Source organism: Euwallacea similis, chromosome 1 (assembly GCF_039881205.1).
Source record: "Euwallacea similis isolate ESF13 chromosome 1, ESF131.1, whole genome shotgun sequence".
Lineage (NCBI taxonomy): Eukaryota > Metazoa > Arthropoda > Insecta > Coleoptera > Curculionidae > Euwallacea > Euwallacea similis.
The window spans coordinates 1,078,928-1,096,338 of NC_089609.1; the positions used below are offsets into that span (position 1 = coordinate 1,078,928).

General features: G+C 37.7%; 1 protein-coding gene across 6 annotated transcripts in view; it reads right to left on the bottom strand.

The window, feature by feature from the left end:
* wake (wide awake) overlaps nt 1-17,411 on the bottom strand; it is a 96,253-nt gene that overhangs the window by 6,609 nt on the left and 72,233 nt on the right. Inside the window, exons 1-5 of one of the 6 annotated variants that reach the window (XM_066405763.1) lie at nt 16,932-17,211; nt 3,516-3,671; nt 2,630-2,708; nt 1,321-1,424; nt 532-696 (exon numbers count right to left, since the gene is read on the bottom strand). In XM_066405763.1, coding sequence (XP_066261860.1) covers nt 532-696; nt 1,321-1,424; nt 2,630-2,708; nt 3,516-3,671; nt 16,932-17,025 — 598 coding nt within the window. In that variant the 5' untranslated portion in view covers nt 17,026-17,211. Of the gene's footprint in view, nt 1-531; nt 697-1,320; nt 1,425-2,629; nt 2,709-3,515; nt 3,672-4,144; nt 4,291-5,063; nt 5,177-10,933; nt 11,731-16,931; nt 17,212-17,411 lie in introns of those variants that run through there. The other 5 variants (XM_066405537.1, XM_066405685.1, XM_066405621.1 and 2 more) reach the window with 5 other exon arrangements.

A 17,411-nucleotide genomic window follows, 5' to 3' on the forward strand; every position in this document is an offset into this window, starting at 1 on the left:
AAAAACTGCAAAAAATGTTAAATCTACACGAGAAAAACTTGTAATTACGAGCATTTAAGTCGACTGCTTAAAACCGTTCAATGCGTGGGCTTGGTGTGTATGTGTATACCTAATTTTGCCCACGTTGGTTCTTTTTACGTGGTTGGTTCAATGCCGTTTCATGGTATACAGGGAGGTCACAGAAAGTGCTTTGATGAATGATGTGATGATACCTCGGAAAAATCACAATTTGCAGCGCAGTTGTGATGTTGGGGAAGCCCTCAACCTCTTGGACTTTAAGTCATAGAAGCACATGGCGACGCCGCGTTTAGCGTTTGTGTTCGAAATACTGATATCAACGATCATTGACACAAATGAATAACCAACACTGACTCAACAATCAACTTAAACCGAAAATTTGAATTCACACCATATATCCGAAACTTCGTGTGCGAAAATCAATTTAAAATATCTTAAAAATGACCTCAAAATCTCCGAAATTAACAAATGGTGTGTTGAGAATCTATTAAATGTCAATTTTCTGGCACTTACCCGTCATTGAAGAAGAAGACCCGGCGCTGAGCATACTGGAGAAGGAAGCTCTGGTGTTTAGACCGACTAGAGGCTCATCCAGCAGCCCCCCGAGCTCTTGAAGGCGCATCTCGGCTTCGCAGAGAATTTGCCTTAAATGGGATCCCAGTTTTTCCGGCGTAGAAACTAGAAACGAGATTTTAAGCATCAAGACAAAATGAAACTTCTTCAAATTTTTAACAAAAAATGTTAGAAAAAATCATGCGACGTTTGACATTTATCATCGTTTGTAGTGACATTAAGTGTTTAGATTAAACAAATGAACGTTGCTGCGTTGCCATTTTATAAAATTCACGTAACAAAGTCAGAAACATTTTTTTTTCATCAATTTGTTCATTTTTCCAGCTACATTTTTTCAGTTCATCGCACACGAATCGCTTTTTTGCAGTAATTTAATTCTAATTATCCCCAAATGACTCTCTAGACCCCAAAAATTCAATTCGAACACTGTTATCTGGCATCTAATTATATCTGAGGCAACATGGGCATTTTGTTTTAATAATTTCACTCGCGAGAATCCCCAATTTATGTGAATCACTGTTGTGGCTTTTTCGAATCATTTTAATTAAAATGTTAATTCGAGTCGGTTATTAGTAAATAAACTGCGAGCAGGAAGGGAATTTTCACTTAAATTGGAAGTTTCCAAGTTTGAAATTGAATTTGACTAGAACACGAAGTTGCTTGGGTGGTTATTACACAAGAAAAGAGAATTTCATTATGAACACAAATCGTACGTAAAAGATTTCTTACATTGATTTCCATCTTTGGCCCCAAAAGAGGTGAGCATTTTGGCCATCGACCGGTTATTGCTTAGAACAGCAATATCCAACGGCGACAGCAGATCCGAATTTATGCTGTAACGCAAGAAAACTTTGCATTAAAAGTATCAAATATCCTTCAGTCTCCGAAACAAAGTTTCGCATTATTACATATAACTAAAACAATAATTAACAAAATCCCAAAATCCCACGTTATCCGGGGATATCATTATTTTCAGTATAGTGAAATAAGGGCAAGTTTATCGGAAATGGAGACCGACATGCACTATCCGATGTACTTGAACTTCGCAACTTCCAAACACTCCCTAGATAAGTGTTTCCGGCGGCATATTTTGCTTCAAAGTTTCGTTTGAAGTGCCTTAGAGACCTCGTAGATAATCGATATATAATAAAGTTGCTTTATAAACAAGTCGTTAAGAGCACTTTAAAGGAGAAAATAGTAGCGACCTTGAGTAAATGTGCAAAGAGGGCAAGAAAAAAATTATTTCGTCCACGGTCTTATAGAAATGTGCCTATTGTATGCATTGCATCCTCGACCTCACAGAAGTCTAATAACACTTCTGGGTGAAATTTTACTACTCTTTTAAGACATAACGAAACAAAGTTAATTTCGACTCAATGCCCTCCACAACAATCGTAACAAAACTCTGATTTCCAGGGGTGTCAGACTTGAATCCAATTAAACTCAGGCAAAAGTAACCCCCAATGAAATTATACAATTATCGCCACATTCCGCGTGATCCCCTTTGTTGGATTCTCTAATTAACCTCGTTTCCTGAGTATACATAGAGTAGGATAAAAGACACGGGGCTATTGTTGCGACTGGAACAAGGTTTATTTCCCCTTTTTGACGAGTGGATAACGAGTTCGACCTTCTAGCTTGCGTCTGCCTGAAATTGAGATCGTAACTTTTCGAAGCGATTCTTTCAAATTCTCCTTCGAGTGAGGTTCATTTAATACATATATGACATAAATGTGCTTTCTATTCACCCCCCCCCCTCAATCGATGGAGAAGAGTTCATGCGGAAATACGAGGAATTTCAAATGTGGACACTGAATTCCTTTTAGTTTTGTGAGTTTATTGGAATGTAGGACATTTGAAATAAGTTTTCTTTAGCGTAAATTTAATCTGAGTATTCAGCAGATTTGAAAAGAGATTACAAAATATTGCTATTCTCCGAGTAATCGATTGACATATGGACAAAATGGTGAGTTAATTTGAAGCATTTCTGGACAAATGGCGAATTACTGATCACTTAAGACTCAAATAAGTTTCTTACCTATTAACATCTGCGTCCGTCGATTCCAGTATTGTTTTGGCCTTTTCTAAATGTCCGCATTCGATTGCCGAAAACAGAGCTGCAACAAACAAAATTACAACTTTAGAAAAACTCTCTTACTGGGCGTGGTCTCGTATTACATGTGTGCGAAGGTGACGCAGATTAGATTGTCTTGATTCGGAATTATCGGAAAACGAGTTCCCTCGAAAAGTTTCAACGAAATTAGGCGAAAGTTACTAGTAGGAACATCACGTTTTTTCTTGGATATATAAGACGGACAAGTTGAAGAGATTCGCCATTTCTTCATAGGTTTTTGAAAGCTCATGTCCTACAGAGTTTTGCGTGTTTAATCCAAAACTTTCCTCTTCCGGAAAGCCAACTTGTTTGCACTGCTCTTCAGATCTGAGCTAAAGTTTTTAATCCCATTGAAAGGGATGAATTCCCTCTCATGGGAGATAAGTTGTCGTTAACGTTAAAGCGATAAGTGCCACGTTGTCCTCCTGATTTTAGCATGCAAGTTCTCATAGCAAATATCTTATTTGTTTTCCAAGATATGGCCTTAAATTACGTCTCTCGGGGACTTGGAAAAGTGGCCTTATTGACCAGAAAAGCCCGACGACTAAAAATACTGTCTACTTCGATAAGAGTTGCTGAAACTTCAGAAACTCGAATGTGTCTAGAATAGTTTTTCGAAAGTTTCAGCAATGAAACATTTGATCAAATTTGAAACTCTGTGGATAAACGTTGGAGGAGTATTAAGAGGTTCTCTTGTTTGTGTTTTAAATAGCGGAGTAGGATACAAAGGCTTTAAATGGACGAGTGCGTTGGCTGAAGCACGTGGGAAACTGGAGATTATTACATTACTCTGCGTATCTTTTTATCTTACCGTGCAAATGTATATTAATCCTGGCGAGTTTTTCCAGCTTCTGTTGCATGAGTTTAGCCTCCTTTTTGCTCGGTTTGTGAGTGGGAGGTGGGAGCCCCCTCGCCAGGGGGATGCTCGCCACCTCCATCTCAAGGTCGCCCGAAAGGGTGGGGAATTCTGTTGGAAATAAAACAAAAAGAAAATAAACAGAAAATAAAACAAACAAAAATGAAAATTAAAAAAATCAAACCTTTTTCCAGTAGCTACTAAAAGTCAACTTTATTTATATTTATTGCTGCGATTTAAAACAGATTTTTTGAATTTTATTTGGGAATTGTGCTATAAATTATTTAGACCCCAAACGAATCTACATAAAATCGCCTTTTATTTATTTAAATGGATTTACATAAACTGCTACCGGATTTTCATTGCATCGTACATTATTCTGTGAACAATAAAAAAATGTTGACATGAAATTACTTTCAGGTTCGGACCATTATTTCTCATGGTATAATGGATTTCAATGATAAATGTCCTAACAACCCAAAATCGGATAATTAATTACAGGCTGTTTTGTCTTCTCGTTGTTTAAGTAGCTATTTTTATGCATGTGGAGAATGCCGTTATAAATTTATCTAATTTGAGCTAACCTGATGAGACTATACTCATGGTAACTGCAGTTACTACACTCACTCCTTTGTGCACCAAATCAATAAAAGATCTGTAGACTTTGGAAAACACCATTTTATTTAAACACATCTGGAGTTACGGCTGTAGAACTGATTAACTTGCGAGAAAAAGTCAGATAAACTTACACATCAGCATCAATCTATGTGAATAGCAATAGCAAACATACCATGGTTTCTGAAGGGATACCTAACATTCCAAATAAAAACTTGTCATGTTTATATATTTTTTTTGTTTGTTTATTTACTGTGAATCTCGGTGCTTGAGTGAAAATTCGTCGTTTCTTTGGATAAAAAAAGTTACAAAAGGAGTGATGGTAAATTTCTTTCCATCACAAAAAAATTTCTATCAAAAGAAACCACTCCCCCACATGGACACGCCCCTACTAAATAGAATACAACAGGAGGCGTGGCTTGATCATAGCCTCAACCAATCAGGGCGATGAGCGTAAAATATGGAGGTGGGCCTGACAAATCAGGAAAAATTACGCTCTGTGATGGGGAGATAATTTCTCTAGGTATTTCATACAATCGAAGGTATCATTGCCTTAGTATTGGAAGAGGCGTGGTCCTCTTTCTTATTCATTTTTTGGATTGTCTGGATCAAATTAAAGAAATATTGTAAAATGAGAAAGGATAAAGGTATTGAAGAATTGTTCCTATTTAAAGAAACTGAAAATTCTATTATATATACAGGGTGGTATTTGAAACAAACAAGGTTCAAGAGTTTTGGCTTGACAGTAAAATTTGGTAATAACCACAACAAAATTCATCGCATGTCAAGAATACTGGAAAAATTCTCCTGGTCTTAGATCTCTACCATCAGGTTACCTGAACAATACCAAGAAAGTTAGAAGTTTAGCTCACTTAACATTTACATTACCATAGAAAATTGTATGGGCAATATAGAAGGACACTGAAGACATTGCTGATACTCCCTTATAAAATAGTCCCAAAAGGGAATGGTACACGTTGGTAACCACCATGCTGCTTAGCCTAAACAAAAACATCACAGATTCACGTTTTCACATCCCGGATGGGTTCAACCTTCTAACAAAAGCACCGGAGATGAAGGTACGACGCGTCTACGATCTAAATGAGGTTCGCCATTACCGAGCTTGCACTGATGCCATTTAATTCACGGTATAACAACAACGCGATTTTAATTTGTAATATACCCTATTAAGCTTTTTAATGTGGACCATTAAGGTGTATCTGTATTCAAATGAAAGCCCGCGATAATTGCCCACACACACTATTCGGAGCAGTGGAGGCCAACCATCTCATTTCGACAACATGTTTGTGAATTTGAGGAAGAATTGGATGTTTGGATTGAATTATTGAAAGAATGAGAGAAAGATACATTGAAGACTTGGAAATGTCGTATATTTTAGAGTCTGTCTTGTGCCTCACTTAGATACCTGCCGTACCCCGATTATTTCATCTATGTAGTAGTTGGATTTGCATTTGCATTTTTTAATGGAAAATAAAGCACAATGGGGATGTGAGCTAAAGGCGAGAAACTGATCTTTACTGTCGTCAAGAAAAGGTCAAAGGAAGTGTACAGGGTTCCTTCGCCAGATCGTCAAGGAATATTGAGGTTTCCTGTATATCTTACATTTTTAAAGCAGGAAAGAAGCTACAAAATTTGCTTTATCTCCAAATCAAATTTGCTTAAAATTCCACTTTCCACAACTTTTTTTTACGCAATAATTCAAACTATTTCCATGGCAATAGACCATAAAATCGACAGCCACACAAAACCCATACGGGTATAATATTTCTAAACCCCCTTTAGATCATATCTAGCTCTATGGCCTGCCAATATTGAGTATGGACCTCATGCGCAACTGATTTGTGATTTGTGACTTCATATCAGAAAAATGAAAACAATCTCCCAGCAACACGCGATATTGGACAGAATGATGGATGCTGCCATTATTCAAATGAAATGATTCTAACAGCAAAAAGTATCTAGATTCAGAGTGCGGAGGGAATTTCGAACCAATTCGTAATCTCTTTGCATATTAAACAGCAGTAATTGGGTGGGTGTGAATGTCGCAAGTTTCTTCGTAAATATAGTGTTAACACACCCACCTGGACCTGGTCTACTTGTGTGCAGAACTAGCGATATGGGCGTATGATGAACAGCTTATTACGATCATCGGGCAAATTACGTTTTTTTTTACCAGCGCACCCATATTTATTGTTAGTAGAGCTTATAAGCTATTAATGACGATGTTTTTCTAATTTAATTGATTCTGGCAGTAGTAGTGAATGATTAATTTCTGGGATTAATTAAGTTTGTTTGAATTGAATACCTAATGGATAAAGTAATGAGAAATGGAAAATAATCCGAAATAATAATTTTCATCAATAAGCTTCTTCACAGTCGTTAGCGCAGACTAATTGACTCTTTTCGCAGCTCAGTGGCATACACTGGCCAATCAAAATATTGTGACGTCACTGGAAATTCGGACACACGCTAACTGGTCTCAGTACTAAATTCCGATTATTTTTTAGAAGTAAAATTCAACGTTCAATTTATTGTAGAAAATCGGTGAAAGAGGAGTACGTTAAGCAAACAATAGTACCACTTTTACTTTCCTTCTTCACACTCGACTAATTAATTTATAGAAATTGTTGCGAATCACACATTTGCTTTTCCCATTCAATTCAAACAAACATTAATTCCCCTGAAGTAGATATAACACTCAGTATGAGCATTATTAGTTTTTATATTGTTTAATAGCCAAGTTAAACAAAGATATCGGAGTATAAAGGTCTGCAGAATAATTTCCTGGGCTATTCAAAAATTGATAAATGATTTGCCATTGCCACTGATTTTGTCATTCAATCTCAAAATCAGTTATTCAAAAATTGATAAATTAAATTTAAGGTCAGATGTACTATTGATATTTTACAAATTTTATTTTTAAGATTTAAAAATTATATTTATATCTTGACAATATGGCGGAGACAATTTATCGCATTTGACTTTAAAACGTTGCACGAAAACCGTTTGTAGCAAAATTGGATATCTAGGGCATACATCAGCGGACCAAAATCACACGTGCTGACCACATTACTTATTCAAAACATTATAAACTTACCTGACCATTAACTCCACTGATATTGTGTACCAAATACTCATAAAGCCAAGTTAAACACAAGCAAATTTCGGGTGCAGCAGCACATACTGCATCTGCAGTAAACATTATACGGTATTAATGGCACCCTAGCTAACAGGAAAATTGCAAATTGCCTCTTCTAATTAATGTGAGCGACCTTAAGACGCTTCATCATGAAGGATGAACCTTAAATTGGGTTATAATGATGCAGGGGGCTTCGAATTGAGGCATTCGCCCCTAATAGGTTTATCGATGCAATAATTCCAGAATATCGGGAAGAGTACGTTAGCTCATTTGTGTTTCCGTACGTAATTCAGTTCTTTATGTCGGGGCCAGGGTTAAATCGTTCTCAGGAAGGGAAAACCGTCAGATTGATCGCTATATTAGGGCTCGTGTTTCTAATATGTCTGGAAAAGTAGGCAAGAGATAAGTGGGTGTTACGTGAGGTCGTTAGAAAAATTGAATAGTTCAGTTGAAGGAGTTAAGTGGTTTTGCTGATGAAATTATTATTTACCATATTGTCAGGAAAACGCTTCACCTTCCTCTTAGTGGCACGGACCACAGCATTTAAAATCTCCAATTTTACGTAAGAAGCTATGTGAACAAAGCCCGATTTAATCGCTCGCGTTTTCCGGTAATATTGCTGAGATTTGCATGATATTATCCGGGGATTTGAAGCGGAGCTGAGCGGAGAGAAACCGCCCCCATCTGCTGCTTATCGATACTTTCCCGGTATTATAAAAGTTTATTATTCAAAAGTATCTGAATTATAAATGGACAGGGATTGTGGAAGAGTGACATGAAGGCACAAAGGAGACAGATTTGTATACGCTTTATCGCCCTCAAAACGTCATAATTGAAGGTGCGAAGAACCATTTGAAGACACTCGAAGTTCCGCGTTTTATATTGCACATTCACCTTTTCATTGCTTCATCTGTGAACTATTGTAATAAGTTCACAAGAAAGACACAGGAACGTTAACTAGAGCGAATCTTCCGTGTCCAATTATTATTTATACACATATGCGCTGCTTTCCAAGAATAATCATACTTCATTTCCTGTATGTTTGGTATTCGGTGTTATTATACACACGAACGATTACGCTTAAGTGCACTTCGTTGATACGCAATGACCGAATTATGCCAGAAAAAAAGAAAAATCGGAAGTAGCGGCAACTCTGTAATTTAATTTCGCCTCAGTCTCCTTTTGAAAACAAAACAGCAACGCGATGTTGCCATTTTGAAAACTTGTAGAAATTGTAGAGAGCTTTCAAAATCTGCCAAGCATATTCTTGAATTTAATTTTAATACAAATTATGGAATTTTCCCTTTGTAATTCAATCTCAAACCTCTATCTATTTCAACTCAAAGCAACTAATTCGAGTTTCGACCAAGGCGTTGGGAGACTAATTCAGAAGTTTCGGCAGTCGAAACCATTATAATTCGGCGGTTAGCTGGCAGTGTCTCGTTGTTTACCCAATAAATTTGAAGCAGAATTTGTTGTTGCTGGTGTAAACCGAGCTAATTATTGTTATTTGAGTGTCTAAGTTTGCGCGTGTCAACTGCAAACGTGGGAATTGTTTAATTTCATACAAAAGTGAGTTTATTATTGCAAGCGTAAGTCGACTATAGAGAAAGTGAGAGATTTAATAGAGGTTTGTGGGAATTGACGCAGTTCAGAAGTTTGTTTACACGAAATATGTAAATGTGGGTGATTTGCAGAAGGGAATACAGTTTGGGAGAAATGTCGCTTCGCACAGTGTAAAATTTCAATCACAATTTCCAATAGTTTCCGAAAGTGTGTGGGGAAATGCATACCGACGAATCGAAGGCGTAACCTACTTCTTGCAGCTTTCCAAATGCCAACTTTAAATTAAATAGTTAAAATTTGTTGCCACTGAAGAGGAATTTGTCGAGCATTTAACAAAATAAATAAATGAATTTTGCCTGAGCAGCATTTTTTTTAATACATTTTCTGCTTTTCCGATACGTGTTCTCAATTTTATTACGATTTTTTTTCAGGTTTTCTGCATCGTCCTATCTTTTATTACATTTTTTTAATTTCCACACTCGCACACATTTCCTGATATTTTCTCATATTTTACAGCATTTTCTAGTATTCCGTAAAATTTTCAGAAACCAAAAAGTGAGTTACGCTCACGATTTTAAAGGTAATCTCTGATTAAAGAAAAAAAAACGTATCAGTTCCATAAAATTGAAATGACGGACGTACTGGCGATCTACTATTATAGAATATTAGTTAATTTAATCTACAACGAAACATATCAATTTTTGGTATATTCGGAAAAATCACATATGATATGTCCATGGTTTTTATAGGACTTATAGGTGATTTATTCTTTAGTTGAAAAAAAAATTGCAACTTGAAAGTAAAATCAGAGACGTACTGGAGATCTACTGAAATATTGGAGAATTTAATCCACAACAACATATGAATTTTAGTGACATTTCTGGAAAATCGAATATGAGACGCTTATTGTTTTTTTAGAGGACTCAATTTTTATGTTTTTTTTTTTAAATTGATGGAACAAAATTAAATCCTAACGAGCTCAGTAGTTTACTTGCGTTGGAAACCATTTACTGAAATATCGGTGAAATAAAGCTACAGTACAACAATTTTTGGAAAATTCCTAATAAGAAAAATGAATGTAATTCTCACATTGCACGTGTTTGATATACACGGAATACCAAAAGTCCCGCATAAATTCTTAAAAATTGAAGAAAATACTTTTCATGAAAATGTCGGAACGCGTTAAATATTGTTCTTAGTTGTGCATTTTTTTAAGTAACACATGTATACAGTATGAAATGTGTTCAGAATTTCTCGAAGAGTTCAAAAATGTCATAATATACACGGGGTTCCATAAGAAAAAAATGAAAAAGTACATTTATCTACTACATGGGTAACCCTGTATACATGTCAGTTACGTAAAATATACACAACTAAAAATAATATTTGACTTGTTTCAGCGTTTTCATGAAAAATATTTCTTTCAATGTTTAACCAATTTATGCGGGACTTTTGGTCCTCTCTGTGTATTTAACTAATCTGTACAACATTCCATCGGCGCTTTACCCCTCGATTCAATCCTACGATCATCATTTTCCCCAATTGAATTAACGTTACTCTTCATATTTTCACGCTTCTTGGTTGACAAATTTATCCTAAAGGTTTTTTCTTTACCGAACGAGCGTTTCTTCTCTTTTAACAATGTGATCATTCTCTGACTCATCGAATACCGCAGGATTTTCGATACGAGACGCGTTTGCTACCCAGTCAGCACTATCGGAAATCCGGCAGTATTATTACGCAAATCCCCAGCGTTATGTATGAAAATTGTTCGGGATTAAAGGGTAAGTTTTTTACTATTTTCATATCCGTTGCAGGGAATTTATAGCAGTTTTCTGGAAGCGCATATCAAGTGGGGAAATTCACTTAATACCAGAGCATTCTATGAATTAGCATTACAGGAAGAAAACACCGAAACTATGGCTTTTTCAGGATATCTCTGACAAAACGCAGCGGTGCACAAACGATATTTCGTTCAACTTTCATTTTGAGTCACTTCCTTAACTCGAAACTCCCAAATTCCCTAACTTACTCATAGTTTCATCATCGGACAGCGACGAATTCCTCCTCGTGATCCTCTTTCGTCTCCCGGTAATGGACAGCCTCAAGGCATTCCTCTGAAACCCGCTATTCCTGTAATCATACTTAAAGTCGCTGAACTTCGCATGCTGCAGACACTTTTCACTATGAATCCTCTTCAAGTTCTCTTTCTCCATAAGGGGAATTTGCAGCAATTGAGCGGCTTTGGGAGCCACTACCTCTGGCGGAGTGGTCACCTTCAGGTGTCCATCCAAAAGATCCCTTTTGCTTTTATTGAATTTCTCTACCTTTCTGAACGGTTTCCCGTTCTTAACCATGGGAGTCTTGAGGATGGTCTCCACTGGCGGATTTAGGTGGAAGTGGTAATACTCCGGAAGACTGGTCATTGAGGGGGTTTTATTGAGCAGGTCCCTAACCGGGGAGGAATTGGTGCTCAAAAACTTGGCCCCTATCGACTTGATAGATGCCCTGACCGATTTTGAACGCTTCAAATTGACGATTTTACGTCTCTCCGTGACGAGATCTGCCATTTTGTGCCTCTTCTTGCCCGGGGTACTTTTTACCTTACCCATTTACACTGGGTGTTTTGGAGAGATCACCGACACTGGTTTGGTTTCATACGAAGGCATGCAGTGGGCTGGAGCACTGATAAAACTCGCTGGGCTGATACTCTGTATTGTTTGTTGATAATTAATTAGGTTACAGTATTTGCCCAGGCCGCTGATAGTTTATTATTGATGACAATTTATTGCACAATATTTGCTTAATAAAAAGAGGAAAATTGGTGACGAATTGTGATTATTAGTCCTTATCTCTTCGCGTAGGTAAAGGCTCACTTGCTGAGGCTTTGCACTGGAGACACCGAGGAAACTCTTTGACACATCGCACGTCTTATCACAAAGTTGGGAAATTCAAACAAACTTTTAACGTTCGTAAATAAATGGCGTCATTTCGCGTCCGTGGTAAAACCGGCACTTTTCTATGGTAGTTGTTCACGCACAGCTGGTCGTAGTCGGCCTGCCTGCTGTAATAGCCTTCTGTAGTGTAAAATTCTTTGTAACGACGTATACAGGGTCGGAGCGGTCCATCTGCTGCACGAAGAGGGGTCTTAATGCATGCCAGCGACGTCCGTGTGGGGCTGAGGCTCCCTCAAGGGGAACCAAGCGGGTTGAAAAATACGAGTGCAGAGGCACCATTTAATGATTGCTCAAAAACTGCCCCCTCGAACATTATTTTTCCCATTTAACACCCATGAAAACGATGTTGCGTTGTGATTATTCAGAAACCTTGAGGGGGTGGTTTTTGTCTTCTAACAATTTGCAATGGTCCGGTCCTGTTTTATAGGGACCCTGTCTCATCTTTGAATGGCTTTCAGACAAGTATAAGTGAATTCTGTTATTCTGTATAAATTACCTTATATAGGGGCCATTTGAAAACAACTGAAAATGGATTTGCTTTGGCCTATTTTCATTGGACTAAATACACCTGAGTGCAGCATTAATCTAAAGAATCTGAGTTCAAAGAGACCTTCACGCGCTTATTTGGTATTTTTAAAGAATTTGTTGCCAACGACAACGTTTCGGTGCCTCCAAGGAATTTATTTCGGTCGCTACTGTGCCTACAAAACCAATTTCTCCCCCTTTTTTATGGAGTTTACTGCTAATTAATTACCGTAATATCTCTAAGGAATTCTGCTGCTGATGGCCGTCCAATTGCCAATTGCTCCTCTTCTTCACGAAGCCAAAAGTCAATTTTCCCCTGGAGCGAAATCAATTATTCAAATTCGGACCCTGTCCTAATTTGTCTTAGTCTAATTCGAGCCTCCCCCTTTGTTGTGTTTCGAGGTTGGCGCTGAAAGGACTGGAGTAAACCGCACGGGCATCAAGCTTCTCGCCTCCAGAAAAATACACCAACTTTGGATAATGAACAAATGGAGGGCTTATTCCTCATTCCTGAGATTTTAACTGTTTAACTGAACAAGGGGCAGCGGAAGAAACTCAATTTAACTTTTAACCAAGTTGAGATTTAACTTTTAACCGACTTGAGAAAGTTAAGGATCTAAGTTGCTGGTCAGTTTATTTCTGTCCTTTTCAATAAAATTCTTCGCGTAAACACACGTATGGGCAATTTGCGATGGAATGCTGGGAAGGGGGTTTGCAGACTACTAAAATTGGCTCTTAGGGGCTAAGGCTTAGCGCGTGTTTGCGATTTTCTGTCGTGCGGTCGTTTAGCTGTAAAAACGGCACATTTTTAAACATAGATGCGCGCATTTACGATTAAAAAGCTGCAGCTCACTCTATTTTTTTACGGCTCGATTGTCGCAAGTTAAAATTAAACGTTTATGACGTGCGTTTTAAAAAAATGTTCGATTAAAAGTGGGCTTTGGAATTATTTGACACCGAGCCCGTATGTCTTTGATATGTTCTTCTACATAATCTCGAACATAAGAAAATAATCCTAATCTCACTTAAATACGACTCTGATTATCTTTATTATTGATTGTATTCTATTAGAAATGGCCTTTTTTAAGACTTAAACTTTAAACCAATTGCAATATCTCAGTCTCTTTTCATAAATCCGGGGGCTGCAGTTCCTGAAACACTTGCACCTTATATGGGTATAATCCCAGATTTTTTAAATTTTTTTAATTAAACGACAAGTGCTGGGCGACACATCCACTTGTTGAGAAAGTGTGAGTAAAGATTGTCATCCACTATTCGCCTTACATTTTCGACAAGCTCTGGAATTCGTTTAGTCGGTCTACCACATCCCTATTTCTTTTGACTGCCAGTTTAACGAAACAATTTCACAACCTAATTTAAAGTGTCGCGAAATTATATTTTCCACACTGCAGTGTGGGGAAATTTTTCATGAAACTTTTGACGATAGGGTTGAATTGCAATGGCCCATTCTCCGTTTATGAACTGTCCATTCCGAAAATAAAACTCGACCATAAAGGCTTTTTGTCTGAATATAAACACCATTTTTAGCATTCAGAAAACTTAACTAACCAACACATAAGTTTGTGGAGCCTTGAAAAAGACCAGTTTTAATAAAATCCAACAAATCGTAAAGGTAAACGGAGTCGTATTTAAGTGGGGTTAGGTTTATTTGTTTATATTCGAGATTACGTTGATCGCATCAAAGACATACGGCTTCAGTGTCAAATTATTCCAAAGCCTGCTTGAGCGGATTTTTTCTAAAGTGCACGGTACTGCCATAGGCCCGCACGCATTTGCTGTTTTTCAATCGCGGCTTTAACATTTTTTGGTGCCTTGGCAGCCAAAGTGAGTTTAGATTTGAATTTCAACTACAGGACAATAATACTGTCGGAACACCCGAATTTAATTTTGGACGTTATCGACAGTGAACATTTAATACTAGCGGTAAAAAACAGACTTGCACTTTACAATAAAAAATTAAAGGGACAAACGTTCTTCTGCTGCTTCTCTCCATTTAATGTTTTGGGAATTAAACTGGAAGAATTTTCGAGCATACTGTGTTAACTCGTGATGAAGTTTGTCAAACTGCCCTTTTAGCAATTTGCTGCTCACACTTGGATTCACCTAACAGCGCGTTTGCTTTTTTTCCAGTAGTGAAGAGCAAGTGCGATTACATCACCTACCTCTTCGAATTCCATTTTACTCTTATGGTGCGACAAAAAAATCGCAAGTGCGCTTATAAGTTTTTGCTTCTATACGATCTTCGATTACGACTTTTCAGTCGCACAACAAAAAATCGCAAGTACGCGCTAATCCAACCCATAAGAGAGTTCATTTCTTGAAACTGGCCCTGAAGCGGAAAGGCATCCTGGAAACTATCTCCAGGGAAAACAGTGAAATTCGCCTCTATGGGGTTTGAAGACACGAAAAGTTCAGGGCAGCGAGGAAAATTGTTTGGCTAGACTGGGTTCTGGAACGCATAGCCGGACAGAATGCCAGCCGAGGGAACGGCCTACTTTGCCACATACACTCGGTCAAGTTACCTCTATTTGATAGCTAAGTGCATGTAGCATTTACGATAGTCAACCAACCATGAACCGATAGGGATCATTATACAGGACCTTTTAACTAAATATACCTTTTGGGCGGGTAATAATGCAAAGAACATAATCCTAAGTTAGGTCATTTCATTTAAACACAGTCATCATTCCTTTCAACTTATTTATGTATTTCTCTGATTATTGCTAACTGCCAAGAACGAAGTAAAATAAAACAGAACATTTCCTTGGAGACTTCCCCCGACGTGCCGGGTCAAAGCAAATTTTACTAGACGAAAACGCCAACAAAAGCCTTATAAAAGTCTCGAAGAGCTCCAATTTTCTGTAATAGAAGAGCAAATTCCTCGACGGAATTTAATCAGTTATGCAAATTCGAACTCTACGGTAACTTAATTCCCAGTTTCGATGTTTGTGTCTACCGCCAGGAATAAATTCCATTGATTACCTACCGTTTGGGAAGCCCCGGCGCTAATTGGGTATACATGTAAATGAAAGCTTCCCAAGTAGACGTTTTTGTTTCAATGCATCGTTTACTTGTTCCGGAGTCTACAAGTGCACCAACAAAAATATGTGCACTTAACAGTGTGCCCTAAATTGGTTCTACATGTATGGGCGTCTCGACTATCATAAGAGATGGTTCTCGAAGAGAAACTCGTGTTTCGTCGTTTTCCGGAAAAATGGAAAGAAGCGAAACGCTGTATTTTTAACTTTCTGGACGGGGCTGAAAGAAATCTTGAAGGTCAAACCTTACTAAGGCACTCAATATACACATCATTAACGACTTTAATTACTAATTATATTACTAATAAGTTATATAATAATGTGCTAAATTAATTACTTAATAATAAAAAATTACGTAGAGTGCCATGACGAATCGAAAATAACTCTATAGTCATCTATTTCCGCGTTCTATATGGTGACGCCATATGGGCTCCATCTTGAATTTTTGAAAAATCTTTTCAGCGATAAACTAGTGGACATCATAGCAGGCTTTGAACGGTTTCGTCTGCCATGATGCAAAACGAAAGATAGCTAGTACTGTCAGTGTCAAACTTCCCTTGCGAGTGAAATGCAAGATGGTGCGTTTCGCGCAGTAGCGGCACGTTTGCCGTATCGAAATAACGAACTTCATTCCGTGTTTGATTAATTACTGTATATTGTAAGTAATCGACCATTCGTACCAAATCCATAATTCTTTCAGTTTTCCTAATGGAATCAACAACCTGAAGGGTAGTTTAGATGCATAACCGCCTACATACGTACGGTTGATTCCTTTAGGGAAATTGCTGCTTGGCTGCAATTGATTTTTTGTTTGTGCTTACGTTAAAAATGCAACATTTCACATTTTCCTATTTTTCTGGAAAACAGTAAAACCTGCAGCAGTTTCCAAACCAGATTTGAGTTCTCCATAAAATTCTCTAAGGCTTTCTCTCTTCAACCGACTCTGTATCCATTACGGTAACCGAGATATACCTCGTAAATGTAGAACTAATCTGGGACGCACTGTACATTTACAAGGACGATATATTCAGAACAACCCACGTGTATCGAACCCTCCACGTCTATCGAACTTACGTAAACTTAAATTTACGAGCTGAAAGAATCCTCTAAGGGGTGGAAACTCAGCAATAAAATAGACCGTTTGACAGTCTCGCACGCAGTTTTATTAGAGCGGAAGTTATGGCGAAAGTCGGGCCCCTCTCGAGGGTGCTCCTATCTAACCTTCCAGCCCTTCATTGTTTTCTGCAATTATCGAAAAGTCTCCTAACATTTAGTGTTTTATACATGAAGCATTCAACCCTTGGGAGAGTGGGGATACGGATTGCGTGATAATATTTCCTGATAAGCCCCCGTTTTATTGGCCATAAATACACTTTAGTGACGGCCATTCCAGGTGCTCCTCGTCTAGTTATTAATTTTTAATACCGTTGTTTAACACCATTGTTTAGCAAGTTGATTAACAATAATAAAACCATGTTTAATAACTTACTACTTTGAGGGCCTTTTCTCCGCCTGACCCATCTCTTGAAAGACACCAAACTTAACGGTCGACCGAGCAGCAAATCGAAATAGATTTTGCACATGTGGATAAGCAAACGGGCACTTTAGCCGGAGAATGACACTTTTGCTTTATTGTTTCATTGTTTAATGGAGTAGCGTAAATCGTCGGACTGCGGTCCCATATCGAGGTCCACATTTTCTGATAAAACCCATTAATAAGCGTAATTTATTTATAAACACGCAGTATTAAAATGTGTGTAGGATGCTGTGTGGGATTCCAATTTGTATATGAATGTCGAAATAAATGATTTGTGAGAGTGGTGGGTCATTGAGTACAGTAATATTATTAATCATCGATCAGAAAGGGAGCAATGAGGATTTATCAAAAATTTCATTAGTAATGTTCTAGACGAAATGGTGAAGGAACCGGTATTCTGTACGTCCCAATAATCTGGAAGTGTGAGATGTA